Here is a 27,956-nt window from a genome sequence, read left to right on the forward strand (position 1 = left end):
AAGTGCACAGAGATCCTCCTTTCTTGCCCTGGCTCCCAACTCACTACAGGGGGTTAGGCAGTCTTTTTTCCTGGGACAGGACTAAGTCTGGGCGGTGAACTCCGCTCCGCTTGCGGAGTTTGCAGAGTTTTCCGCACTTGGTGTTACGCAGAGCTTGAGGAGTTCCGATAAACTCCGCTTTGCGTTGCGGACCGGAGTTCTTTTCCTCGCTCGCATTAGTCAACGTAAAGTTGGCGAGCACGAGTGAGGGAAATCCACCATCCGGCAAGATTTTTCCTCGTTCACGATCGTCAGCATCAAGTTGGCGAGCGCGAGCATGGAAAATCAACCTCCAAGGCAAGATTTCTCAACGCAGGCGGTCAGATTTCTCATTGCGAGTGGTCGCGTATGCTCGCACCTGCTCGCGTTGGGAAACCATCCGTTCGAGTAAAAATCTACTTGAGCAGCAGAAAAGAAGCAGCGCCCTCTTGCGTTGTGCATGGTGCCATTCGCTATGATTGCACAGTGCGGACAAGCACTTGGCACTGAAAATCACCGTGACTGCATTTATCTAACCCACTCCGCTGCTCGCGAAGTTCCGCGTAGCAGGACCCCCACTGTGTGTGGCCGTCTAGAGGGAATGTACAAAGCCCAGATGCCCCCCTCTACAGACGTGTATTGGAGACAGGCACATAGGGTTAAGAGCAGGAAAATGCCAACTTTCTAAAAGTGACATTTTGAAAATGTAACAATAAATTATACTTTACCATTAAAGATGATTAGTACAATTTCATAGGTACTAAACATGACACATCTACCTCCTTCCAAAGGGAATTACAATTTATATGTGCTAGGGAATCCTCAATGTTAACCTATGGGAGGGGTAGGCCTAACAGTAGTGAAAAACATCAGGAGCTTTCCAGGACATGTAAAACTTAAAAGTAAATGTTCTAACTTATAATTACACAGCACCTGCCTTATGGGTGAACTATATAGAATAGAAGGGGTGTTTAAGGCTTGGAAAGGGGTTTTAAATGCCAAGTCGAAATGGCACTGTTAATTGCCCCCCCCCCCCCGCTCTGCAGTGGCAGGCCCGAAACATGTTTAATGGGCTACTTAGGTGGGTGACACAATCAGTGCTGCAGGCCCAGTAGCAGCATTTCATTTACAGGTCCTGTGCACATGCAGTGCACTTTAATAGGGACTTATAGGTAAATTAAATATGCCAATTGGTGTTAGGTCAATCAAACCATGTTTATCGAAGTTAGCACTGGTTAGCATTGATAAAGTGCACAGAGTCCTAAGGCAAACAAAAACAAATGCAGCAAAAAGGGGAGGAGGAAGGCAAAAGGTTTGGGGGTAACTCGGCAGAAAGGGCCATTTCCAACAGTGCCATGGTCATCATTACCTATGTTACAAGTTCACATTGGATGACCCCCACATCCCCATGCGAGCTAAGCTTTGCAAACATGGAGCACTTTACGTGGACTCCAGCCACTGAAGGCAATTTACAGTGCAGGCCAAAAATGCATAAAGGCCTGCTGAGTTTCTTAAAGCCATTTATCCACAGTGTAAGACTAGCATTTAGTGTGCACAGTTCTGAAGCAAGGGAGTTTAGCAACTGCAAGAAAACACATTAAACTCTTGTAGATGTCAAAACAAACAAGGTACCATCGAAAATATAATTCATATTAGTTTTCAAACAACTAGCTCAGCAAGTAACAATGGCCTATAAGGGACAGACAACTGGAAGATTAAACGGTCTGGTGGCTCACTGAACTAAAGCATCCACTACAGGGATCTGTGTTTGACCGCTTGATCACAGTTTAGAACACTGGTGGGTAAAATTAGCCTTTCATCCTTCCATGGATGATAAAATGAGTAGCATTGAGTTAGCTAACAAGACATTTCCCCTATCTGTCAGTTGCACCACCAGATCTTCTGGGGTGAATGTGTGATACACCTCTTATGTTATGTTAGGTTCTAAAAGAGTAACGACCAGATTTAGAGATTATTGGGAAGCCTAGCATCATCCAGGTGAAAAGAGGTAGTAATCTACGCTGTTCTGACAGAATACTACATGCCATAGGTACAGATCTACACCAGCCTGGTGGAGATCTCTACATCATGAATGTTTGCAGAGGAGCTGCCATGTTTCCAGCAGCTGCTCAACAAACTTTTTTGTTTTACATAAACAAACTCCCAAAGCGGGTGTGAGTCATTTTTTTTTTCTCTTCAGGCCAGAAGTAAAAGCCTAGTGGTCATGAAGAGAACATAAAAGAAACTGAATACATCAGACCTTCTGCTCTAAATAGCTGTGGCGGCCCGCACGGATCAGGGGTGGCAGGCGGTGGTCGGAGTAAGGGGGTGTAAGAAAAGGAAAAAAACAAAACAAATGCAACGTACCTTATCGTCGCGTCTCTCCCATGTCGTCCCTCCTCGGAGTCTGGGATGAACAGAAACCAGGAAGCACAACCAGGATCCCTTATCACCACGTCTCTCCCACGTCATCTCTCCTCAGCGTCTGGGACGAACAGGAACCAGGAAGCACACTCAGGATCCCCTAAGCCAATCACAACGTGGCAATGCAGTGTTGTAATTGGTCTGAGCACCATGGTTTGGCGCTCAGCCAGGGAATGGGGGCCTGTGCATCTTCTCCACCTGCAAAGTGCGCATGATGCTATGGCCGGGCTGAGATGGCCGGCCAAAGCATCATGCCCACTTACAGTGTGCCCACCACTCCTCCCCTGCCGCCCTGCCAAGACACCGCAGCAGGAACAAATAAAATCAACAACAGAAAGCTATAATGTTATTTTTCCTTTCTTTCATTGCTGCTAAGCAGTGGGGCAACGCTCCCCCGCCTTAGAGAGGAAGCCGCCACTGCTACATAGGGTGGACGGTCTGATGTCCTTACACTGACAGAGCCAAGTCCTGCATGCCATCAGTGGAAGATTACCACCAGCAGAGCCATCAGGGATTCCAGAGTCTAAATAGAGCAGGCGGACCATTGGTTTGGCAAACAGGGTACTCCACCGCATTGGAGTACTCTGTCGGTCAAACTCTAAATTGGGCTCCAAGGTCTTCTAGTTCACAGAAGGTCTGGTTTGGCAAACAGGGTACTCCACCGCATTGGAGTACTCTGTCGGTCAAACTCTAAATTGGGCTTCAAGGTCTTCTAGTTCACAGAAGGTCTTTGCTGAAACCTTCACATAAAGGCCATGTGTCCTGTCCAGTAGCCAAAATGTTGCAATCGTTGGGAGGGAGCGGGCTATATGGAAGTGAAAGGAATGCCGCTCTGTGGGACTAAGTCTATTTAGTCAAATTCAATATTTGAAGGGGTTATTAACCGAGGACATATAAGTTATTGGCGCATTATGTTCATTTCTAGAAACAATGGACTTTATGCTTCTTTAATTGACTAACGCACCCGTGTAATGTTTTAAGGCAGGTTGTTCCAAACTTTGATACCCAAGTGTGTTTAAATTAGTAAATAAAATGAAATCTATTTTTCGATACAATGGATCTCTAACCTTGAGTAATAGACTCACGGTGTTGGGTCTTTCCTTCACTCACTACCAATGTAACTTTCTAATTGCTGGATGATGCATGCGCTCCCTCCATGAAGATTCAGTCACCAGCCTTCCTGCAGAGTTCTGCACTCAACTATCAATCTTAACCATCATAGCAATGCTGAATAACCCGTCGAACTTGTGTTCTTAAAGAGAAATGGTGTCCCTTTGCTGAAATGTTCGAAAAACTCAACATTGAGAAACCACAGAACATGAAGCCAATACCACAGGTCTGTGGGAAGGCAGACCACAGTGTAAAAACCACCACATCTCAAAGGATGGAGGAAAGCTAACATGCCCCAGGTGCGCACCACGTGAGCAAAGAAGCCCGCTACCAGGTGCTGGCCGCGCTGACAGCTCTTTGCACATAACACATTCATCCCAGCGGGTCTGGGGATCCGTGAGAGGCTCAACATTTCATCTTCAGCAAATTAAAAGCAGGTCAGCGGTTTATGACTCGGGTTTTATCTTAAACAGATCTCTAACACATTTTCACGACCTGCCAGGCTTTGCAGATGAAAATGGTTCTGCATGGAATCAATTTTTGTAATAACTATCTCCCTCACTAGTATTTATTGAAGAAAACACGTTGCACTTCCTGGTGATTAGTCAGTGTATTTCTGTGCTTGCAAATGCCGTAGACAGTGTGTCCACTTCTTTTCAAGCGTGCACGCTGGAAGGTGTGCACCCTAAAATATAAATCGAAATACCTACTGGAGACCATGCCGCAGACGTTGAGTATCTGAATCATTCGTACCTCACAAATGAACAGGACAAAAGCCAGCAAATACATTGCAGATGATGCTTTTTATTGGGTGAACATGAAGCAGGCCTTTCATTCGTTTTCAAGGGTATAACTTTTCATGTGCACCCCACTTCAGGGGTCAAAGAAATCAAAGGCAGATAAAGTTTGTGGTGTGTTCAGTATCTCAGAGAGGCCAGCACAGCTTTCAGCGTGCACGCTTATAAAAGGGGGACAGCCTGTCTACGGTATTTGCAAGCACACCAATACACTGGATAATAGCCAAGAAATGGAATATGGATTTCTTTTAATAACTAGGCAATGGGAGGAGTAGTGATTTAAACAAATTACCATCTAACTAGATTCGATGCAAAACCATTTTTATCTGTAAAGCCACGCAGTTCATGGGAAAGTAATGGGGATCACAGTTATGCAGACTATGGCAAGCTTGGGCATTTCAAGGGCAGAGTTTTGTAGTGATTGCACAACAAAACCCTGGTGGTGGTTTTATCCTTCAAAACAATCAAATATGTTTTTAAAGCATCATTGCAGAAGGATCCCATCAGGTATCCAAAAATATCTATTGCCTCATTTTTAGGAAACCTGCTTTTTGGGCGTCATTTGATGGACCATTGTGCAATCGAGTAGATGAACAGAGAAGCTCATTCATCCACAATGGCCTTCTAAGTTGGCAGAGAACAAGGACTTGGAGCTCCAGATCTTACCCATGGTAGCCTGCAGTCCCATAACTCCTACTGCGCATCACTGAAAGCAGCAGGATGCTGGACACATTTAAAGATACACACATACCTCGAAAGAGGACATTGCATTGGTGGATTAAAATAGACACAAAATCAGCAATGCAAGGGCAAACATGAAGTGCGGCTACCACGTGGTTATTCTATTCAAATCTCGATGCCAAAAGAAGCCAGTGTGCTCTAAGCCGGTAGTATTAAAGTGGGCACACAGCCGAAGTTTATGGATGCGAACACCATAACAAGTGCCACATGGGCATACTACGCATAAACATACCATTTCTCAATTACATGTGCAGTCTCCTGCAAAGGAGAGCACAGGAGACAGAGTGGCAAGAGGCCAGACTGCAGAATCAAGGTGGGCACATGCAGAGACTGACTGCACTGCAATATCCACACAGACGGTGATTGCACAAGAGGAAGTGCCACATGTGACTACACTCTGGGCAGGACCTCGAGCAAAAGCGGGGCATAGAGGTGCGCAAAACATAGCGCCTGCTAGAACAGAAGCTGCACGTTTGGAACTACATAAGGGATCTTTTTGGCCCCTTAGTTAATAATAGCTAACTTGCCCATAAAGTGAAAGGTGGGCACCATTTGTTTTGGTACACAATATCTCTTCGTGCAAACATGAGCCCCGACCAGCCAACTTCTAAAGATTTTCCACAGTGAGAATTGTGTACTGGACTGCTTGTGCTTGGACCTACTGAATACCTCTGCCTCATCATTGGAGTTCCATGGCTGTCTAGAGTGCTTGTAGCCAATCATCTGGAAGCCCTGGCAAGTAACGATTGGTAGCTGTTGTGCCTCAGTCCTATAAGCTAGAAGGGAAGCAAGAATCTGACAGCTGAAAATGAAAACTCCTAAAATGTGGCAGGAAAAGAGCTCCTTGAAACCATGAGCCATTACTTCTAAACACTGTGCCTGGATTTGACAGCTGGAAGATGACACCTACTACACCAATACTAGATCAAGTAGGTTGTTTTACTTTGTCAGTGGTTGGCATAATACTATGAAAAAGTATGTCGTAAAATTAACAAAAATGCAAATTTTAAAATAGCGCTTGTTTAAAAAAGGAAGCAACGTGTAATTATAGGGAGTCGATCCTCTTTAGTCACATTGTGCGGGTAAATAGGTGGTGCAATCCTTCACAAAACATCTATTTCATCATTAGCGAGCCCATTGCAGGATCTCTTCATCTAGCTGGATACAATAGTCATCATGTTAAAATACACACCCGTATACAGAGTGCAGTGTGCTATTTGTTACTATTGTTAAGTGTGGGGGCCATGACGCATGAAAGGAGAAGCCTCCTTGGGCCATGATGTTTCTCTCCTCCCTCAACAAAGATAATAAATAGATGATTGAGGTATGTATACATTTAATTGACCATATTCATTTTCAATAGCATGGCATACATATTATACTTCATGGTAAATGTGGACCCCTTCTTGAGAGTACTCCCAATTTACTACTGAATCAATAAAGCGAGGTATTGAAAGCCAAGACCATTTACATACTGCATTAACATGGAAGCGACCCTGCAGGTTTCATATAGATCTCTGCTACAGGTACCTAAAAAGGAGACCCATCTCAATTCACTCATCCCTGGCTTATCAAAAACTACATTACAGCCTGGGACTTCCAGTTTTGCTTTTAGAATGCTTCGAAATGACAAACTATGGTATTAATCACTATATAGAAACAAGTAAGCCCCCATCAGCCATTATTCCGATGTAGGAGGAAAAGACTTAAAACTTGGCTCTTCCCTTAACATCCTTGCACCCGGACTGCCACCTTTCTCCTAGCGCTGCGAAGACTTTGGGCAGCCACGCGCTCTACAAATCCATAAACATAGGAGCCGTTTTCATTTTGGATCTATTGAACGATAGCCATTTTATGATAGGGGTGTATTGAGTGAGGGTATTTAGCACATTATGTCAAAATACACATAGGAATTTAAAGTACGTAATAGCTCTGGAACCACACTACCACACACTGACCTTCAAGGAAGTTGTGTTCAGCACATGTGGTGATGCTGGAGAAAGTGGAGAGCATCGGCACCACTGTAGAAACATCCTTGTTAGCGGTAGACCAGGGGGTGATGCACATTCACAAATACTCAGTGAACATAAATTTAGGATGACCACGTGAAAAAATGGATCCTTCATACCCTCACTGGGTGCAGTGGCTATGTGTGTCTCCATCCTCATACCCCTGCCTCACACGCACAGAGCAGGTGGAAGGAACTTGGTGGTGAGGGGAATAAACTTCTTCATAGTGGTCTCTTTTAGCAATGGAGCAATACAGGATTGGATGCCCCTCCCAAAAGAATAGCATTTGTATCATATTCTTGTGCCAAGCACCACCAGCCGCCAGCCTATATCCACATAATTGCCATGAAGTTCACAGCCTTTTCAATGGTCTCATTCTTCCCAAGCTGATGCGTCTACGGCTGGCTCAGAGTTAGAGCCTTAGAGGAGGACCCCTTAGGTGAGCTGAGAAGCAATACATGAATTACAATTCCGAGGTGGCAGGATCTTCAATGGAGAGGCTTCGATATGCCGCTTAGCATTCGATATCCCATCTTCTCATGCACCTGTCTATGCCTGCTGTCCCAGGGGCCACCACTAATTTAGTTGTACAGTCTCACGTTCACTCAACGGCCAGGAAGAGAGTGAGATCAGGGAATTGGTCACATTAGGGATGAACTAACTCTCCTGACTACCTCAAAAGTTGTGGCCTGCCAATAAGTTGAAGAACCAGCTGAGTTCAACTTACGTATCTACTTACACGACTAATCATCAATTTGGGAGGAGACATAGAGCGATGCAAAGCCTTAAGAATGGTACGTTTCTGCAACACAAGTCACAACCGATTGAGATTTTCCTCACAGGTAACATCCTGCATCAGATGTATCCAATTAACAAATCCATCCTGGGGGACAAAAGTGGAACACCTAGAAAGTCATCTTGCATTGTGGTCTCTGGTAACCCCGTTTGATATATAAACTCATAATAAATTGCATCGGCTTTCACCCTAGTCACAGACCTGGGATGAATTCATCATCGTTCTTTAGCTCACTTCGCCACCTCAGTTCAGACCCAGCTATATGCAAATCAGTCTTGACCCTGTGCCTCATGGGGACAGTCCAGCCAGAACTGTCAAGCCAGGTCTTCCCTGAACCAGAAATAAGCATCCTGGGACCAGTTTCGGGGTAACACCCCTCATCAGCTAGGCTAGCTTGAATCCAGTGTCAAAGTGAGCAAGGGACACACGTCCGCGTATACCCTGCCAACTTAGGTCGAACAAAGCAAACAAACGGAGATTATGGACGGAGCGCTAGGGGTGGAGTAGATTCTAACATATGGTTCTTTTTCAGCCCCATCTCTTGCACAAAGTGTAGCTCCATGAAGGGCTGCTCTTTCAGAGCGAAAGACACACAATTGATGGACGGAATGCAGAACAAATCAAAACATTCACCCCCAGTCAAGAGATCTGGGTTAAATCCATCATTCTTTTGCTCACCATGCCACCCCAGTTTAGACCTGGCCATATGCAAATCAGTCTTGACCCTGTGCCAAATGGGAACAGTCCAGCCCGAACTGCCAAGCCAGGTCCTCCCTGGACCGGAAACAAGCATCCTAGAACCGGTTTCAGGGTTTCACCCCTCTTCAGCCAGGATAGCTTGATTCCAGTGGCATGTCCTACTACGGAAAGGTGAGTACACAGGCAGGGCTCCAGCTTGTGCGGGGGTGTTTGTGAGAGTGTTGCCAGACAGAGCACTGCCCATACGTTGTGTGTCCCTACTTTTTGAGGGCCTCCGAGCTTGTTGGTCGCACCTCCACCAGGCGCCCTTCTTTTGAGTAGTCGCGATTGCGGGTGATTGTTGTTGGGATTGGTGGCTGTGCTGGGTGTAACGTAGCGCACACCGAGGCATCTCCGTTCGGTAGTGTCGCGCATTGCACCTTCCACTTCCTATCCAGTGCCAAACTAAATACCTGAGTATATCGGGCTCTCTGACGTCATCGGAGGGCTCAACACCTTGTGAGCTATGGTGGGTGTGGACCATCAGATGCACGTATCCTCCTTGAGTGGGGTTCCCAGTGCTACACACACTGCTGTAGGGGGCCCTTGATCAACTTTGTGCTGTTTTATTCCCCGTCATATAGGGCAGCCAAAACGGAGGTGTCATCTGCTGAGAACACCGTTGAAGCCAGCGCTTTCACGTAGTTGGGTGAGGCATTTTACAATATTACAGTCTCTATTTTCTATGCGTTTTCTCCCAGTCATCCAGTGTTTTTATACTTTATTTTAATACCCACTTGTTTTGAAGAGCGCATATCTCTGCCTCATATGCACCTGTTTGATGGACGACGCTTGGTGGGGCTGTAATGATGACTCCGCTTACCTTTTCCCATATGTTTTTGTTTGTGTCATCCCTGTCTAGGTTTCCACTAGATTTGGCAGGACTACGTGCTCGCACACAAGATTAGTGGGAGGTAGGAACTCTTCCACCAGACCACTATGTGTAGTTAGTTTATAGGTCCTGAGGAAATGCACAGTATCATTCTGAACACACTGCGTGAAACATGTCGACCACAATTTCAGAGTAGAGCATTGCTCCCCTGGACCATTGAGCCAACGAGCAGCCTCTCTTTTGTATTTTAACAAGGTGGATTACCACTCTATTAAACTTTTCTTGTGGACTATCCAACCTTTTTAAACCACTCACTCACATCTACACAGATCCCTAGGGCCCTCACACCCACGGCACCATACGGCAGGAACAGAAGATCTCCGCTAAAGAGCCCCTTTATGGGTGCCCGTCGGGTATTGCACCGCCTACCCGATGAGGAGCGAGTCCATATGATGAAGCATGACACCCACCTTGCTGGGTGTCTGAGGACTCTACTTCCGACAAGGAGGATTCCCCTCCTTTCTGTCTCCACTCACGTTGGTTCATCCTCTCCCTCCATTGGGGAACTGCGTACTCTCCTTTGTTCCACAGTATTTGGGCACGTACGCTGGACCCCGTTAAACAGCCCTCTCTGTCCCTCCCTTTGTTTTAGACTCTTAGGTTTGAGACCACTGAAGCATGGGCACTGTCTGTGAATGGTAGCCAAACGCTCCCCCTTCTCCCCCATTCAAAGTTTAGACCGCTGCTGGAGTAAACGATATGCCATATTGTCTCTGCACAGCTGTCTTTACCGCTCCACCTCAAGCAGATGTATGCCTTTTACTTATAGAAATAGTGATCGTGATTAAGTAAAGCTATTTTGCATTAAATAAATGCAGAAAAATCTGCACATTACAAACCCTGACAGCAGAATCCTGCCTTTCTAATTTACTAAACTTTTAGAACTGTGAACACATTACAGAATTAAAAAAATGACCTACTGTTAACAAGACCAAAGGTGGCAGGAAAATTGGATTTCCACCGCAGAAGCACCAACGGAGAATTGGAAACAACTAAGTCTAGCGAGTATAGAATAAAAATACATTAGGGCTTAAGTCTCGAATGAAATAACGTCTGGTAAGTACTAAAGTTTAGTTGTCACTGTATTGTGCATACTGTGTGCCTCTGGTGTAAGCAGCTCATATGTTGCGTATTTCTTGGACGTGTGTGTTTTTCTTCCCCATTAGTTTCTGGTGCAACAGTGTTTTATTTGTGCAGCACAGGGGTGGGGGGTCCCTAGTATAGGTATACATTATAGAGTCACAGCATGAGTTTTCCCACGCATTTTCCACAGTTCTCGTTGATAAAATAAAATACAAAAAGTGCTTCGACGAAGTAAAGTTTTAAATTAACCTTCTGCTCACTTCAAGTGACATCATCGGTCCAGCCCGTCACTGACTATCTTGTCTGGTGATGTCTCCATCCATGACCCTCTCAGTCCATGTCACTAGCTCTCTCTCTTTCTCCTCATCCCTCTCCCTCGGGGCATTCACTACTAGCCCACTTCTTTCCAATCGTTCCCCCTGCAGGCGTCCGCGTGACCTACACATCTCTTAGTCACTTGCTGTTTCACGAGGTCTCCTCTTGCTGCCTCGGTGCCTTTCTGTACTATCTGTCCTCTTCCCATGATCTATTAATGCGGTTTTCTGTTTATCTCTCGCCGTTCTCTTTCTGCCCTTGCACTCAAAATCCCTGCCACTGGCTGTATCTTCCTGCACTTCAGTCTCCGCCTGCTCTTCCACCCCATAACCCCTATCAACAGGTGTCACTGCCCGAACTCCCCTCTCACGAGCTGTCTCGGACCGGTTTACTTCATGCACCGCCAATCCCTACTACTGGGTGCGATTGCTGGACTGTATCTGTCTTTCGAACACTCTAAACCCTGTCAATTACTGTCCCTTCTACACAGTCCTTTCCTCTGACTGGTGGTCTCTTTACATCATAACCAAGGCCACTGGAATTATGCGGCAGGAGAGGACCAGCAGCGTGGGGCATGGTTGACTAAATTATGCAGCAAAGCAATAAGAGGCAAATGATGTGGTATTATGCGGCACATTTTGTGATAGTATTACTTTATTATTTTGCCATTTTTTCACAGGTTTAACACTGGGTGAGCAAAGGAGGCACTCCATTGGTTCGGTTTACCCCCAAAACATACCAATAAGCAACCAAAAAGGGACCACCCAACATTTACAAAAGTCCTTCCACTGCACTGTAACATGTTGCACTGTTTTAGTAACTGTTGATCCATTTGCACTAGAATTAAAAAAAAAATTAAATCTTCAGAATAAACAGCAGATCATGAATTATGTAGTGAATTCATAATCATGCGGGTAATGTGGCAGCCGCAAAACTCATTTTCAGTTGCCCTGATCATAACCACCTCACACACTCCCACTGCACCAAACACACAGCAGTTAATACTACAAAGAATAGTAAATGCCTAACAAAGCACATATCAATTGAATTTACCAATACTTGTTTAACATTTTATGTCTGATATTAAAAGCCCAGCATGCAAACTACTTTTTGCAATAGAAAAAGGCCCGGTGACCGAAGGCATCATATGTAATGTGGGGCCACTTGGCAGCACGGCTACCTCACAAACGCCACCTGCCGTCTTAAGCACACTGAACAGTATGAGGTCTAAAGCCTGGGTTGCCACATATATATAATTCGTAAGGATGCTTATATTGCATGCATACTGGATACGATATATGCAAATCAAGTACTGTGGGGTGCAGATTCAAATGCTGTTAGGGTGCCGCTAGCATTGAAGGGCTGAGGAAAGCCCGCCAAGCCGTGTTTGAAAGTGTACTCCACACAGCAGCGGACGAGCTTCCTGCATGTGCTCTGATGCAAGCCCTGGTCCGCAGACAAGCTCTACAAAGTATGGTGAAATAATATCTGGCACCCGGAGCGCGAGGACAGAGCAGCCCTGCGGGGGATGCACGCGGACAGCTTGTTTACGCAGCGTGGGAACGGCTTCTTGCACAGCCTTATCTCCGGATATCAGGCTGCCGTCGGAGTAACTCAACCTCACATCCTAAAAGTCACTTTATAAAGTAATTAAAGGATTGATGGAAAAACCCACGAACTAGCAAAGTTCATGAGAAACCCTTATTTATCCTCTGTTGTTCTACAACTTCAAACAGTTAACTTTCAAAAATTCAAGTTAAAAAAAACACTATCTTGATCGCCAGATTTCGTGTATTGGTGCGAACAACAAGGGACGGTTATTTTAAAAAGCAATTGAGGAAAAATATATTGAAACTTCAATCACCCCTCATTTGGTTTAACAAACTCGCTGAACTCCACCGAGCTGCGTGCTCATTCGTACACACTCAGTACTCGCCCCTGTGTACTCACAGTCTCTGAACACCATGGCGGGGTCTCTGTGAGGTAGCACCTGGGCGACGACCAGCTGCAGGGACTCCAGCGTCCGGTCCATCTCGCTGCTGCGTGCTCCCGCGCAGTGTCCTCATGCCTGGGTCCCTCCACTTCTGGGCTGAATTTGTGCAGTGCATTGATGCTCCGGATTACCAAGGAATCCCTTTTAACATCTGCCAATCAGACATCGCCCGGAATCTAAAGAGCCCCCAGGGGTCCCCTTCCCCGCTCGCTTATCTTTGTTGTGCGCGGAGCTAATTAGCTCTCGGGCCGGCTGACAGGCTCGCTCCTACCGCTCCCTCCTGTTGAACACACCCACCCACAGGCCGCCGCAGCAGCTAATCATGTGAAAGGCATTCCTCGCTCCCTCAGACTTTCCCCGAGTGTGCAGACGGAGCTCTGCTCCCTTGAGTTGAAATAAGAACACAATAAGAGCAGTTTCTGCCTCTTGGCGGCTGCTATTGAAACAATAACTCGAGCTGTGAGTGGCTGCGAAATATGTGACGGGAGGGACAGAGACGGTTTACAGAACTCTGCCCCAAACACTTTTCACTTATTAAACCCTTCTATTCAGCGAGCCTACACGTGACTCTCTTTGACTCTTTCTAAGAAGAGGAATTACACCACATTATCTGATATTTCGCTCTTGCGATATACCAGCGACTATTTATGACACCTGCACATATGTGGCTCCCTCCAGTAGAGTTCATTGCCAATGAAACAACCTGTCGCCATTTTATGAAAGTGCATCTTGGGCTCAGGGAGCTGTTAGCTCCCCTGCTGCGCAGAGGCGCACATTCTACACATTAGACACAAGATGATGGACGGAATGTTGCACATATGTTGCACATTGGCAAAACATTCAGCCCCATTCACAGATCTGGGTTTAATCCATCGTTATTTTGCTCACCATGCCACCCCAGTTCAGACATGGCCATTTGCAAATCAGTCTTGACCCTGTGCCTCATGGGAACAGTCCAGCCCGAACTGCCAAGCCATGTCTTCCCTGGACCGGAATCAAGCATCCTAGGACCGGTTTCGGGGTTTCACCCCTCTTCAGCCAGGATAGCTTGACTCCAGTGGCGTAGTGAGCACGGGACCCACGTCTGGGCATACCCTTCCCACGTAGGGCGAACAGCAAAACACATTCACCATCTCAAGAGGGCATTCCCTCATTTGTATGAGGGTGGGGTCCTAGTGAAATGTGGGTACACCATTGCCTCTGCGTCCTATTATTAATGCTAATGTGGGAACAAACTGATTCTTGACTGGACCACACAGGAAATTGCACGCAATCAGTGTGACATCAGAGGGTGAACTTTGGGAGGGCATTCATGGGACCCCAGGTAGACCCTCTGCAGAATAGTGAAGTAGCACACAACCTGCAGGGAGATCTCGACTCCATAATCAAACTCAGCCTGTGTGCCAGGGTCCAGTGCTTATTATGAGCCCACTGGCACTCATTTTTGGGGACCGGCTCTTAATTTTCCTCATTAGATAGTGATCACGAGCAAGAGAGGGAAAACACATATAGGGGAAAGAAGTAGGAAAAGAAAGACGGAAAAAACGCAGCAAAGGGAGATGGCAGGAAACTGCACGAGTGAGGTAAGGGGACAAGGAGTGTCTGATAGTTGGCAGAAGAGGCATGAGGTCGATTCAGGACCACACTGCCTTGGTTTTCAGCGTGCTGACATTCAAAAGCACAGGCCGCAGGTTTCTGTGCAGAGCTTTGGCCACCATCACTAATTCTATTACAAATTAAGCACTGGTGAAATCTGCAGTCAAAGACAATCCAGCATTATCAAACCACTGGTCAGTAGGAGCGGAGCTTGGTCAGTAACATTAGGGGGGTGTGGGCTTCAGGTTTACCATCAACCATGCTGGCATGTCATGTTAAAATACATTATTAGAGAAGCAATACAGAAGGTGAGATTAAGGGGCGGCGGAAAGGGAACGGAATGCAGATTGTAAGAACTACTTAAAAAACAATATTTTGTTAAATAACCAACATTTTCTGTGTGTTTGTGTGTTTGCTTATATGTAAAAAACCCAGATGAAATCTGACAGACTCCTCACCATACCGGACTGAAAACAACTGTACCCAACTACTTACTATAGAATAGATTTATTAGGGTGGGGTGGGTGTAACACCGCAAACACCCCCATGAAGCTACACACCTGCTGGTCAGTCTGTTATTGCAAGCCTTTTTATCACTGCAGCACAACGCTTTGTTATTGCAGCACTGTCCCTAGCTTGGACCTGGGCTGGTGACAGCATTTCACTCACACTGATACAGTCTGTGCTGTGCGTGCCCAAAGAGGGTGAGCTACGACACAGAACAGTAACCCTGTGCAAATGGGCCAGGGTAATTTAGAATTTTTGGGGATTCTATAGGGAGCACAACTAGAATGGGTGGTGTGGTAGTAGGATGACCAGGCGCCCCGGATTTGCTGAGACGCCAGCTGTCCCAAAAGATTTAGGCAAAGTTAGCTCTTGTCCCGGTTTTAAGAGAGGACAGACTGAAAACTGAGGGAGGGAGATTTTTATGTGCTCAAAAGCCGGACGAGTTGGTAGTTCTTACCAGAACACAATTTAATAAACACCCATGAGGGTAGATTTAAAAGTTTCTTTTGATTTATTTAATTGGTGCCTCTTGTCTATGTTTCTATGGTGACGCCCGCTGTCATTTGAGTCATTTTCGGCCCCTAGGGTGATGTAACAGAGTAGTTTTTTAGGTCTCGCCTGAGCCAGCGCTTTTGCGCTGCTCTCACGAGAGCTTTTGTAAACGGGGGATTTGAAAGTGCAAACTAGTGCTTTCAGGCCGCCAACTACAGCGCATGTGCGCCGGGCGCGCGCACCATTTGGCAGCCTGCGTAATCATTTTGCGGCCGCTTTGATGTTCTCAGTGAGCCGCGCGGCCACTGAGAACATCAAAGCGGCCGCGAAAGTGCACACCATTTGCCACCCCCTCCCTTATCCCACTTCCTACTTCCTGTACTGCGGTAGGCATAGTACATTTATTATTTTGTTTCCCATTTACCAGTTTTATTCTCTTAACAAATGATTATCATTTATTTATATTGAATTTTTTTTATTAATCACAGGGAGAAAGGGAGACTCAAACCGTCTCGTAGCCCGCATCAATGCTGTACGGACGCAAGATGATGCAGGTGAATGATGACCTCTGCTTCAGCATTATGATTGTTGCTGGGGGTCTGCATAGCTTGGGTTACCAGTTTCTTGTGTTTAAGATGTTCCTAAGCTGTGCGCTGCAGTCATGTGTATTCACTAGTAACTGCATTACTCGGCTTGTTTAAAGGGGTTGTAGTCCCAGACTAAAACGTTCACTGAGGTGACAAAGCTGCTGACTTGCAGAAGTTGGACGGGGTTTGCCCTAAGAGACCTGTGTTAGAGCAGCGTCATACTGAAAGAGCTCTTCGAGCATCCATTGCTTACAGCCCGTAGTAAATGTCAGAACACTCGCAAACTTCGCTGTTTGTCTGAAGGTTTAGGACACTGGAATACCCTAGCCAACTTGTTGGACCCTACTTTCGTATCAAATTCTCGATGCAATCAGAAATTACATTTTGCTTCTTTCATCCAGTAGGTGGCGAAGTGCCGAGTTGAGTTTTTTCATTATTTTACCTTCCATAAGTGTAAATTTAATCATGTACACAAACATTTACGTTTTTGTTGTTGTTGATTTTTTTATCCTCTAAAATAATGGGACCTCCATTACCCCCCTTAAGCCACCCATCTCCCCCGCACCCACCATATCAGTGGTGGAATTAGATGTAAAATATATTTATAAAAAAACGAAGTAGGCTGGAAATATAGTCCTATCATTTTTCAAGTGTTTTTTCACAGCTTCCTTGTTTTCAATGGTAAATTCAGGCGAGAATAGAAAACAATGAATCAGTGTATAAAGTAGTTTCTCTGGTTGTAGAGACTTTCTGTAGGTCTGAGCACTTCACTTATTCAGGGAAGGGGCTGGCACTCAAGATAAAGCACGTTATTTCTACCCATACAATGAATCTGCTGCACTGAAAAGCGCACGAAGAATAAACTGCAGCGCAGGAACCAAGCTGTACCATTGGTGTACATGTGCAATGCACATGTTTGCTAGCCACATTAATCAATTGTGTTAAGGCTACATATACAAGCATAATTTGCCAATATCATATATCCTTGTGCACAACCCTGTGTGCACAGCACTTTTTTCAGTTTTCTTCCAAGGCACCATGCTTTCAGAGCTCCCCAGCACAGAGTGGTTCCTTGGCTCCCCTGCACCGCACCATGCGTATTCAGCCTCCCCCTCACCTCCCCCATCAACAAGCATTGGCATAGCCAAAAGGTCTCACTTTTGGGACCTTATAAGTATTTAGTTATGCAGCACAATATCCTTGGTGCAATGACATCAACTATTGCATAGCTAAAAACTTATAAGGTCCCAAATGCGAGACCTATTGGCTAAGCCAATGCTTGTCTTCTATGTTTCCTAAATGTCCTGGTTTTTGGTATTCAAAATCTGCTCACCCTATACTTAGGCGGGACCAGACTCGGGCATGCCGCCTGAGTATGGCGGTCGCACCTGTCCCCCGCAGGCAGGCGAGGGGTGGAGCTGTGCCACACACAGTAGTAACACGTGCATCCACCGCCCTCGCCTGCAGCTGATTGGTTGGCTAGGCGTTTGATCCAGAAGTGCTTCTTCCTAGGGGGGGGGGAAACGGCCTGGAAACTGGTTCCAACCGGCTCCCGGCCGAAATTGGCATAAAAGGCTGTGGAGCGGCAGGAACGGTCTCTTTCTCCGCCGCTCCACAGCCTTGAAGGGACGCAAGGGCCTCAAGCTGAGGCTCCAACTTAGATTGTTTTCTTTCTTTGTCTCCCCTGCAGGTTTTCTTGCCCTATTTTCAGTGGTCGAGCTTCGTTTCTGGGCTACTTTCCCCCACCTTTCTTGTCTTTTGCAGGGTATTTTCCAGGATTTTGGACAGCGTTTTTCTTGGGCATTGGTGGGAGTTTTCAGCCTTCCCCTATAGCCTGCAGAAGGAGATTTTGGGTGCATCCTGGGCAGCACGTGAATTACTGCCTGTCCCTACCAGTGTACCATTTCAATCAGCTTGGAGCCACGCAGGCTGAGTAAATACTCGCCGGTCCCGTACGATTGGTGTTGCGGTGGTGGTCCAGCTGGTGGTTTGCATCCAGGCACACCGGGGAATTTTCGGCTACAAAAACTCCAGGAGTTTTAGGTGATGGGGTTTGTGGTTGAGGGGGCTGGCACTGTTTTTCTATGTACAGGAAGCATATTTGTGTAGCAGGGGGCTGTGTTTTGGTTTGCTAAACATAGTATTGTGGGGAAGCCACAAGAAAGGGCCCCTGTGTTTTTTCAGTATTTGAGTGAACAGCTGTACAAACTATTGTAGGCTGGGGTTGCTGGAAGCATTTCTACTGGTGCTGTGGTACCAAGAATTTTCAGGAGTTGAAGCCAGGGGGATATAGGTATAAGGAGTTTTAACGCAAAGGAGGTGAATCCTGTTGGTATTCATGGCCCCTAAGGCAAAGAGGAGCAAACAGTGTGGCGCAGTTTGCTGGTGCTAAGACAGGAGAGGGCAAGACGGTACCAGCAGTGAGTGCAATGGCTAGAGGAACAGCACCCAGAGTGAATGGAAGTGACCCTCTTGCAGTAAACACGCCGTTGGACGCGGGGAAGGCGAAAGCATCGGAAGCACCAGCAGCAGGTACGCCTCCGACGTTGCCAATGTTAGGTTTGGGCGAGTTGCGCTCTTCTAGGTACCGTTTGGGAAGGCATGCTTCACAGGAAGTAAGGGAAATGGAAAGGGGAGTATGTGAATATGTTTTCCTTGCTGGTAGATAATGCTGAGAGGGAGGAAGCTAAAAAGAACAAAGAGTGGACACACCCAAGAGAGTGGTCTAATTGGCTACAAAAGAAGAAGGTTCACGAGACCCTGGTCAATTGGTTCAAGGGTTTCTCAAATTATATGGCAATTATGTCTGAACGTTTCCCAGGCTTGGGCGCACAAATGGCATGTTACCAGAAAAGGATTGCTTGTGCGCATGATGAATATGGTGGTGTGGCATGGAAGGAATACGATAAAGATTTTAGAAGAGCGAAGGCAACTGACCCTGCCTTTAACTGGGACCAAATTGATAGGATTTTATGGTTGAGTCACATGAAATATGGGACACAGGACAGATCAAGTGGGCAGTCCTTTCAGTCAGGCCCCCCAGTCAGCTCGGGGGTGGGGCAAAAAAGGGGGCATGTTGGGACTTTAACAAGCATACATGCACCAGGGCGGCAGGCACAAGCAAGTTTAAGCATGCATGTTCTTTCGGTGGCCACACCTCACACCCTGAGTCCAAGTGTTTAAAAAAATCAAAGGACAAAGAAGGGAAAAAGCAGAATTGAGGCTGTGTCCCTTACCAAGGCCTGGTCCCCCATCATTACCAGTGCCCTGATCCCATTGTTGAATAAGTACAATTGCCCCAATTCAGCTAGAATTTTACTGGAAGGTTTCAGGGACGGTTTCAGAATCCCTGCGCTCGGCTACATGGGTGTGTCTCATTGTCAGAAACAACTATCTGTGAGATCCAATAATGGGGTGGCGGCAGCAAAAATTGAAAAGGAATTAAGGTTGGGCAGAGTGGCGGGTCCCTTTGACATCATACTGGTGGAGGGCTTTGTGTGCTCCCCATTGGGGGTAGTTCCCAAGAAGGAGCAGGGGGAGTTACGTCTGATTCACAATCTTTCGGCCCCCAAGGGCCAATCTTTGAATGACGCCATAGATGGGGAGTTGTGCACGGTCAGATATGCATCCTTTGATCAGGCAGTTGAAATGATTAGGGGGCTGGGACCTGGCGCACTCTTGGCAAAATCAGATATCGAATCATCTTTCCGCCTTTTGCCAGTGCATCCGCTGAATTTCCACCTGCAGGGTTTCCAGTTCCAAGGGAAGTACTATATGGACAAATGCATGCCTATGGGGTGTTCTGTTTCCAGCTCTTACTTTGAGAAGTTCAGTTCTTTTTTAGAATGGGTTTTCACTTCAGGCAGGTGGCGGGCCACCAGTCAGTCCTACATTACATAGACAATTTCCTTTTCTTGGGAGCACCAGGCACCCAGGAATGCGGTTGGGCGCTGCAGAGTTTCTGTGCGCTCATGCATGACTTTGGCGTGCCTTTGGCGCAAGGTTAGACGGTCGGGCCAACCACAGAGATTGAATTCTTGGGGATAGAGCTGGATTCAATGCAAGGGGTGTCACGATTACCAAAAGAAAAAATCGTAGCATTCAGGTCATCATTACAACAAGAGACAGGGAGAGGTACAGAGACCTGAGAGAATTGTGGCAGCTTTCTCAGCAAACCCCAGAAGAATTTCGTTTTATCTCTACTCAAGAAGGATGAAACCCAGAAACACATGTGTCTAGAGATTAACAGCACTAACCTGCACCAACTTTGGTGAGACACTCTGCAAAATTTCAAGTAAGCATTTAAATTGAACTGCATGTACCAGGATGCAAAGGGGCGAACTGTGCTGGGAGGTAGCAGTGTGCTCCCATCCCCCTTCTGTTTCAAAAAGGCTCCCTTGAGCCACTGGGCTGACGAGCTCATGGGAGGCACCTGTGCGCCAGGGAGAGTTACAGAGACCTGAGAGAATTGTGGCAGCTTTCTCAGCAAACCCCAGAAGAATTTCGTTTTATCTCTACTGAAGAAGGTTGAAATCCAGAAACACATGTGTCTAGAGATTAACAGCACTAACCTGCACCAACTTTGGTGAGACACTCTGCAAAATTTCAAGTAAGCATTTAATTTGAACTGCATGTACCAGGATGCAAAGGGGCAAACTGTGCTGGGAGGTAGCAGTGTGCTCCCATCCCCTTTCTGTTTCAAAAAGGCTCCCTTGAGCCACTGGGCTGACGAGCTCATGGGAGGCACCTGTGCTCCAGGGAGAGGTACAGAGACCTGAGAGAATTGTGGCAGCTTTCTCAGCAAACCCCAGGAGAATTTCGTTTTATCTCTACTGAAGAAGGATGAAATCCAGAAACACATGTGTCTAGAGATTAACAGCACTAACCTGCACCAACTTTGGTGAGACACTCTGCAAAATTTCAAGTAAGCATTTAAATTGAACTGCATGTACCAGGATACAAAGGGGCGAATTGTGCTGGGAGGTAGCAGTGTGCTCCCATCCCCCTTCAGCATTACAACAATGCTTGAAGGAGAAGAGTACGCTGCACCAGCTACAGCAAACAGTGGGACAGTTCAATTTTGCATTAAAAGTAATTCCCATGGCATGGCCATTCTCACACACCATTGCACAGGCTATGTCAGGTCTCAAAGAAAAACATCACCACACCAGGTTATCCAGTGAAGTCAGGCAGGACATGCGGATTTGGATGACATTCCAGCGTGGTTTCAATGGGAAGGTAATGTGGCCCAGCCCACCCAGATACAGTCTGGAGATAGGCTTGATGACTGACGCGGCAGGTAGCGAAGGATTTGGCGCCATTATAGGTCCATCATGGGTGGCGCAACGCTGGCCAGCATGGTGGGTGGAAGCTGGGCTCAATGGGAACATTGGTTTCCTGGAGTTGTTTCCCATCCTAGTGGCATTGTCCATCTGGCCAGAGCAGCTGGGAAAACAATCTGTGGTGGAGTGCATCAATCAGCAAAGTGTAAGATGATCCTGCGATTGTTGAAAGAAATAATACTGTTGTGCATGAGGTTAAATCTGTTGTTGAGGGCAAAATATGTCTCAGGTGTATTCAACCATACTGCTGATGTGCTCTCTAGATTTAAGATGCAGGTGTTCACGTCCCACCACCCAGAAGCAACAGAGAACCCAAAGCCTTTCCCAGACCAGCATTGGCAGCTTGGTGCCCCCAATTTCCAGACCTCATGGCAGCTAACCTAGCACCCAGGACCAGGAGGGCATATGAAGGGGTGTTTGGGGCTTACTGCAACTTTTTGGGGGAGGGATGGGAGGAGACCTGGCATGATACTGGGGCAGTGTTTTCCTACTTGAGAGCATGGAAGTATGGGGGGCGCTCAGTGGCATCGGCACAGCAACATATAGCGGCAATTTCCTTTTTCGCAAGAGTAAAGGGCAGGGGTGACCCCACTAGCACATTTATAGTAAGAAAAGCACTTAAGGGGTGGCAGCGCCTGCAAGGTTCTCAGCCAGATGTGAGGCGCCCAACAGGTATCGACATCTTGTCTGCATTGCTGGGCGTGCTGAGTCAGGTTTGTAAATAAGCGGGTGAAACACTCCTGTTCAAAACAGCTTTTTCGCTGGCGTTCTATGGCGCTTTCAGGATTGGGTAACTCGTGTCAAAAAATAACAAGCATTGGCATAGGCAATAGGTCTCGCTTTTGGGACCTTATTAGTATTTAGTTATGCAGCACAATCTCCTTGGTGCAACAACATCAACTGTTGCATGGCTAAACACTTAGAAGGTCCCATAGGTGAGACCTATTGGCTATGCCAATGCTTGTTTATTTTGAAGAGAGAGTACTGGCCTTCTCAAGAGAGATGAAATACATTTAATTGGAGAGTACCTGCACTTCTCAGAAACAAGCAGGTACTCTGGTACAGAGTACCTGCACTTCTATTTTTCCATTTCAAGCACTGGTTATGGCTAAGGAATACGTATTTTATTTTTTTTATTTTAATTTTAAAAGTTTTATATAGTGCTAGCTTGACCCGTAGGTATCAGAGCGCTTTACATACACACTGTAAAAAACAGAAGGAAGTTTCATTACATAGTAGGCAGGCAGTAAGGAAGCAAACCAGAGATAAAAAAAATTCAGCATGAAAAATAAGTAAACAGTGCATCGGAGGGGAAGAGAACAAAAAAAAAAAAAGAAAAGGTGGTTAATGTCAAGAGAGAGAGGAGTCAACTCGGATATTGAAGTCTAGGTTAGTTGACGCCTACGCACTGTTCTAAGAGTTGGTATACTGTTTATAGCACTTTGAACATGGTCATAGGCACAGATGATCAAGCAGAGGTGCAGTTTGCTAGGCAATAGTCGCAGTTCCTGATGCAGAAAGCAGTCTGCACGAGTTGCTAGAATGTGACCGTGTTACCCTGCTCACGGCTGGCGCTATCAGCTGCACAGTCTGATCCAAGGCTTAATAACTGAAGACCACATTATGAATATCTGCAGTCTTCACTATGGCTTTCTTTTCTCTCTGTACCTGCCACGCTTAATTACTCAACACTAACTGCGACTCCCAAGTATCTGTGAAGAACACTCTGCTACTTACTTTATAGGATGAGTTGTTAACTTACTGGATGAAGGACAACAGAAGGCGCCTAAACCTAAATCTAAACTAGGATTCTTTCAATTGGCAATCACACCAAGGTCACTCTCCCCTGCCTTTAAGTGCAGGATTTGTGAGTGCACTACTCTCCAGTACAGAAATCAACAAGCATTTACAATGCAATGGTCTCGGCATTGGTAAAGTTAGAGCTATTGGCATTGCTCATGACATTATTTTTGTTTATGTTTTTGTTTTTAAAACATTTAAAGAAACGGCATTGTCATGAGCAATGCCAATAGCTCTAACTTTAACAATGCCGAGACCGTTGCATTGTAAATGCTTGTCCTCTATGGTTTTTATCAGCATATATGTCTTTAATTCTTTCCTATCAGTTAGAATCACTGTTATGATTATTTCAATGCCTGAAAAAAAAGTGTGAGGCAGAATACTCTTCAACGTTTGTGATTTTTTCACACTCAATATATTGTAGGAGTAAACCTTTACAAGCTAGTAAAGTCTTTCAGAAGAACCGCACCTTCTGAAGTAGTTTTACTTTTCCCCTGAATGAAAGTAATGATGACCACAGAGCTGAGGACGGGTCACGCACGCGCATGCAGCCCGGTCTGCGGCTGACAGAGGAGGCGGCACCGCACCCCAGCTCCGGACTCCCACGGGAAACCGAACATTCCAAGCTTCGAGGAAGGGCCCAAGTCTTCTGAGTATCGAAAACTCGAAAGAAAGTGTCCACAAGTAACCAAACAAAAAAGTGCCCAGCGACCAATCTCTGTAGTCGGAGCCACCCTCTCATCTGACCCCCACCCGGTTCAGTTTAACTCACCAACTGCCGGCGATGTCTGCGGAAGCCATGGAGCTGCTCCGGACCTCCGGGTGGGGCAGTGGGCTCTGTTGCGGTGACTGCGGGAGGGCTAGAGGGTAGAAGGGTAGGGGTAAGTCGTCTTCGCTGTCGGCTCCCGGCCGGCCCATCCCTGACATGCCGCCCCTAACGCCCCTTTCCTCTCCCTCCTCCTCCTGCTGTATCGTGCCGCTTCCTCTCTCCGAACCAAGGCGCTACTCGGGGGGATTTTCAAATGTCTCCGAACGTACATCAGCCGCAGGTGCGGAACCCAACCGACCTCAACCACTCACCTCTTCGGTCAGCGACAGACTCTAATTTAGAAAGATATTTTTTTTTAAATGTAATGGCGCCTAATCACAATTCCTAATTGGTCTGCTTTTAACAATACGATTTAATGATACTCAATTTATCGAATTTGAAACTATTATGTGGCTGTGGCGGGATTAGAACTCGTAATCTACAAATTATTGTATGTTTTTGCGACAAATATCCAATTCACAGAGTAATCCTAACGGAGTTGAAATCTTTACCCTTTCAAAATGTTGTCTAAATCATCAATGTTTTCAATAAAGCGGGTCTCGTTTTCCATAATTAACCTTTTGGGATTCTCCACCACCTTTGGTCCTGATTAAAAATCCATTCTATGTGATGGATGGGATTATTTTTATTTGCTGATTTACTTGTTTGATTTAACTAGGTATAATGTACACATTGAGGAACAAAAAGCCTAAACTTAAAGCGACATCTGAAGCACCAGAGAAGTGATATAATCTGCGTGGGAATTCAAGGCGAAGCCTCAAGCACATCGTTTTCGGATTCGGGGGCGTGTTTTTCTGTTCTCTCCTCTTGCCATTGGCTGGAGGAGATAATTAGAAAAGTTGCAAAAAACACGCCCCCGAATCCGAAAAGGACAGGGCCTGTTCGGAGTGACGGACCTCTTCTCCAATGGCTGGCCAGCATTCAAGAGGCCAGCCAATGGAGAAGAGGAGAGAAGAGGGGCGGGTTCAAGCCCCTCTTCTCCAAAACATTAAATCTCCGGACTTCCGGATCTGCCTTCGGCAGACCGGATGGTCCCGAGACCTAAAAAGCATGGAAGGTTACTTTAGCAGAGCTTTACTTTGCAAATCGGAACACAGCCAAATACCGCTTTCCAACTCAAGTTGATGAGAAAGGAAGAATCCTTCTCTCTGGCAGAGGAACCGCTTTATTAAACTCACTGTGACTTTAACCTCTCCTAACTGGATTACTACAGTATCTAAGTCAGGGCACCTTTGGGATAACAGGCTCAAGATGTTACAGATTCAAGCAGCTAAACTGTATGATTTAAAGAAACCAACCACACCACCAGCACATTAAATGTGATCCACTCGCTTTGGAGAAGAAAATTTAAAAAACTGTAGTCTGTGCAGAGATTCATCATTGGCGATAGAGGACCCTACTTATCGCGAGTTGGTAGTTGACTTTTTTTTCACCTCCATGCTCCAAATGTTATAGCAGCGAAAAATCCCAATTAGCACAATCAATAGCATCAGTCCTGTCAAGTACCCGTAGAGAGAAATACCATCACAGAAAGTGTAACCTCACAAAATACAAAAACATACATTAAATGGAAAAGGGGTGTCCAAATTAAGGGTAAAATATCAAACATTAACAAAGGTTACATTGCAATAAATCACACTGGGTCGATAACCAAGACAAAATAAATATCCTAACGATCACCTCAATGCCATGGGCAAGAATTCTACATTAGTTAATATAAAATTACTGCTGGAGCTAATGGTTAATATGTATATAGCTGTATATGTGTGTATGTAATTTTTATATAGCACAAACTTAGCCAAAAGACAGTGAACACTGTAGAGAGGCCAAGGTAAAGATGCAGTCAACATGTGATTTTAGCGTAGCTGGTTTCTGAACTGTTAGTGCAGCATTATGTAGTGATCTTTAAAATAAATGTATTGACAACTCTTTCCTAAATTACGTCAGGATTTGGGCATCTCGGATGGCTACAGAGATGTAGTTCAAGATTCTTGACGAATAGATACGGAAGGCCGGTAACATTTTTTGCTTTTCTTCATGAACAGTCTGATGGTGTCCTGGCTTCGGTATGCGGAGAGCCACCAGAGATGGTGAACTTATCAGTCAGGTGGGAAGGGGTATGTTTGTGACTGCTTTGTATCTATATGATGCAGCTGGTTTTAGAGCTGGTTCAGGGTGGCATGGGCATACGAGGTGGTGTGAAGTGGTCATATTTCTTCAAGTCCTTAATGGGGTGTGCTGCTGCATGTGTGGAGTCTACAAGGATGCACGGTCGGGCATTACCACCATCCAAATACATGCGTATCAAACATAGCTGTAGTTTAAAAGGCGCTTAAAATGCTGCTCTACAACGGTGATATCTTACACACCAAAGTGTTAATGTTCTATTACCGTTATCGCTACACTAAAATGTTTATTTTGCCATTACCACAAGGATGAGGCAAGTGCATCTGCCAGTAATATCATCAGACTGTATAATGGGCGCTCTTGGTAAGATATCTGCCTTCACTGGGAGCAGGTGTGTTGCGTTTTCCTTAACATCAGGAAGCCCCGCTTAACACGAACTATAGAAACATTACGATGCCACTCAGTAGATGCCTCCAGAAACATTAGGTGTTGTTCAATGTGTGTTTTCAGAAATATAAAGGCTAAGTATGTTTACCGGGAAACATCGGGGTGCTGTCAAAGACATCAGATGGTTGCGGCTGCCTGATGAGGGCTCCCAGAACCATTTCGGGGCTGCAGTATTATGGTGTTTCTGCTCCGTAAGTAGAGTTACCAAGCCAATGTTGCTCGATGAGTGCTACCACGGACTGTGGATGCTATAAGTACAACTACACCAAGATGGGGAATTGGATCTGTCACTTTACAAAGTGCAGCTGCCGTCTCGGTAATGTCCCAAACATTAGCTGCTAGCAATGAGTGATGCGCTTCTGTGGTGTTGCGACTAAAACAGACAGCCTCCTAACGTCAGTGTATTGCTCTATGGCTGTTGTTAGTAAAATGTTCTAGGAGCATTTTTTTAATCACCCAGTAAGAAGCACTACAAATCAGCAGCCTGGTGTAACAATATTGCTGGCAGCTAGTGACACATGACGAAAAAGGATTAAAAAAATACCCTGACTGCACCAAGATGTTAAAGGGAGTCCAGGACTGAAAAACTAATCTTAACCCCAGTCACTGCTTCAAAGAATTCACCCCAACCAGTCTGTGCTGGCCAGGGACTAACAAAACACTATCTAACCCGCTCTTGTCGCGGTGTTGTTCCTCATGAAAACTACTGCCACCACATTCCCCTGAGCAGGCCCCAGCACTCTAGCTCGCCACCCTGTCCCGGGCAACACGTAGTTTATGGATGCTGATGCTATAGGCGTGTTATGGATGTTATTGGCTGTCTGAATGTAGGGAGCGCGTGCTGTGTCCTAAGACAGTGCAGTGTTTAGGGCGTCCACGTAAGCAGCAACCCCTTCTTCTGGGCCGGAAACAAAGGCTGTAGGAGTGGATGTAAATCCACTCTGCTGTGTTTCAGGAGCCTTCACCCGGCAGAGTTGGCTCACGTGGGTTGAGTGTGCTTCAGCCGCAGCCCAGGCGGCTCCGGGCTCAGCTTTCAGCCGCCCAGCAGGTGCTTCTTTACACGGGGCAGGGGAGGAGGAGTTTGGCAAAAAGGGCCGCTGCTAATTGATCGCTGCATTTCAAAGAGGTTACGGGTTTCAAAGGAACTACAACAAAAAAAGAAGAAAAGGGAGGGAAACTGAGGCGGGGGCGTTGGAAAATGCTTCCCCAGGAGACATGTAAAAGGCGAGATTTGCAGATCGTTTGGCGGTGACTCACCCGACGCCTGCTCCATTACCTCATTTGTTTCTGAATGCCAAAGTAGTACGAGCAAA

General features: G+C 46.1%; 1 protein-coding gene across 2 annotated transcripts in view; it reads right to left on the minus strand.

The window, feature by feature from the left end:
* Positions 1–13,308, minus strand: part of LIX1 (limb and CNS expressed 1) — a 744,382-nt gene extending 731,074 nt beyond the window's left edge. Inside the window, exon 1 of one of the 2 annotated variants that reach the window (XM_085632538.1) lies at positions 12,874–13,308. In XM_085632538.1, coding sequence (XP_085488664.1) covers positions 12,874–12,955 — 82 coding nt within the window. In that variant the 5' untranslated portion in view covers positions 12,956–13,308. The remainder of the gene's footprint in view (positions 1–12,873) is intronic. The other variant, XM_085632539.1, reaches the window with a different exon arrangement.
* Positions 13,309–27,956: the final 14,648 nt, after the last annotated feature.

Source organism: Triturus cristatus, chromosome 2_1 (assembly GCF_964204655.1).
Source record: "Triturus cristatus chromosome 2_1, aTriCri1.1, whole genome shotgun sequence".
Taxonomy (NCBI): domain Eukaryota; kingdom Metazoa; phylum Chordata; class Amphibia; order Caudata; family Salamandridae; genus Triturus; species Triturus cristatus.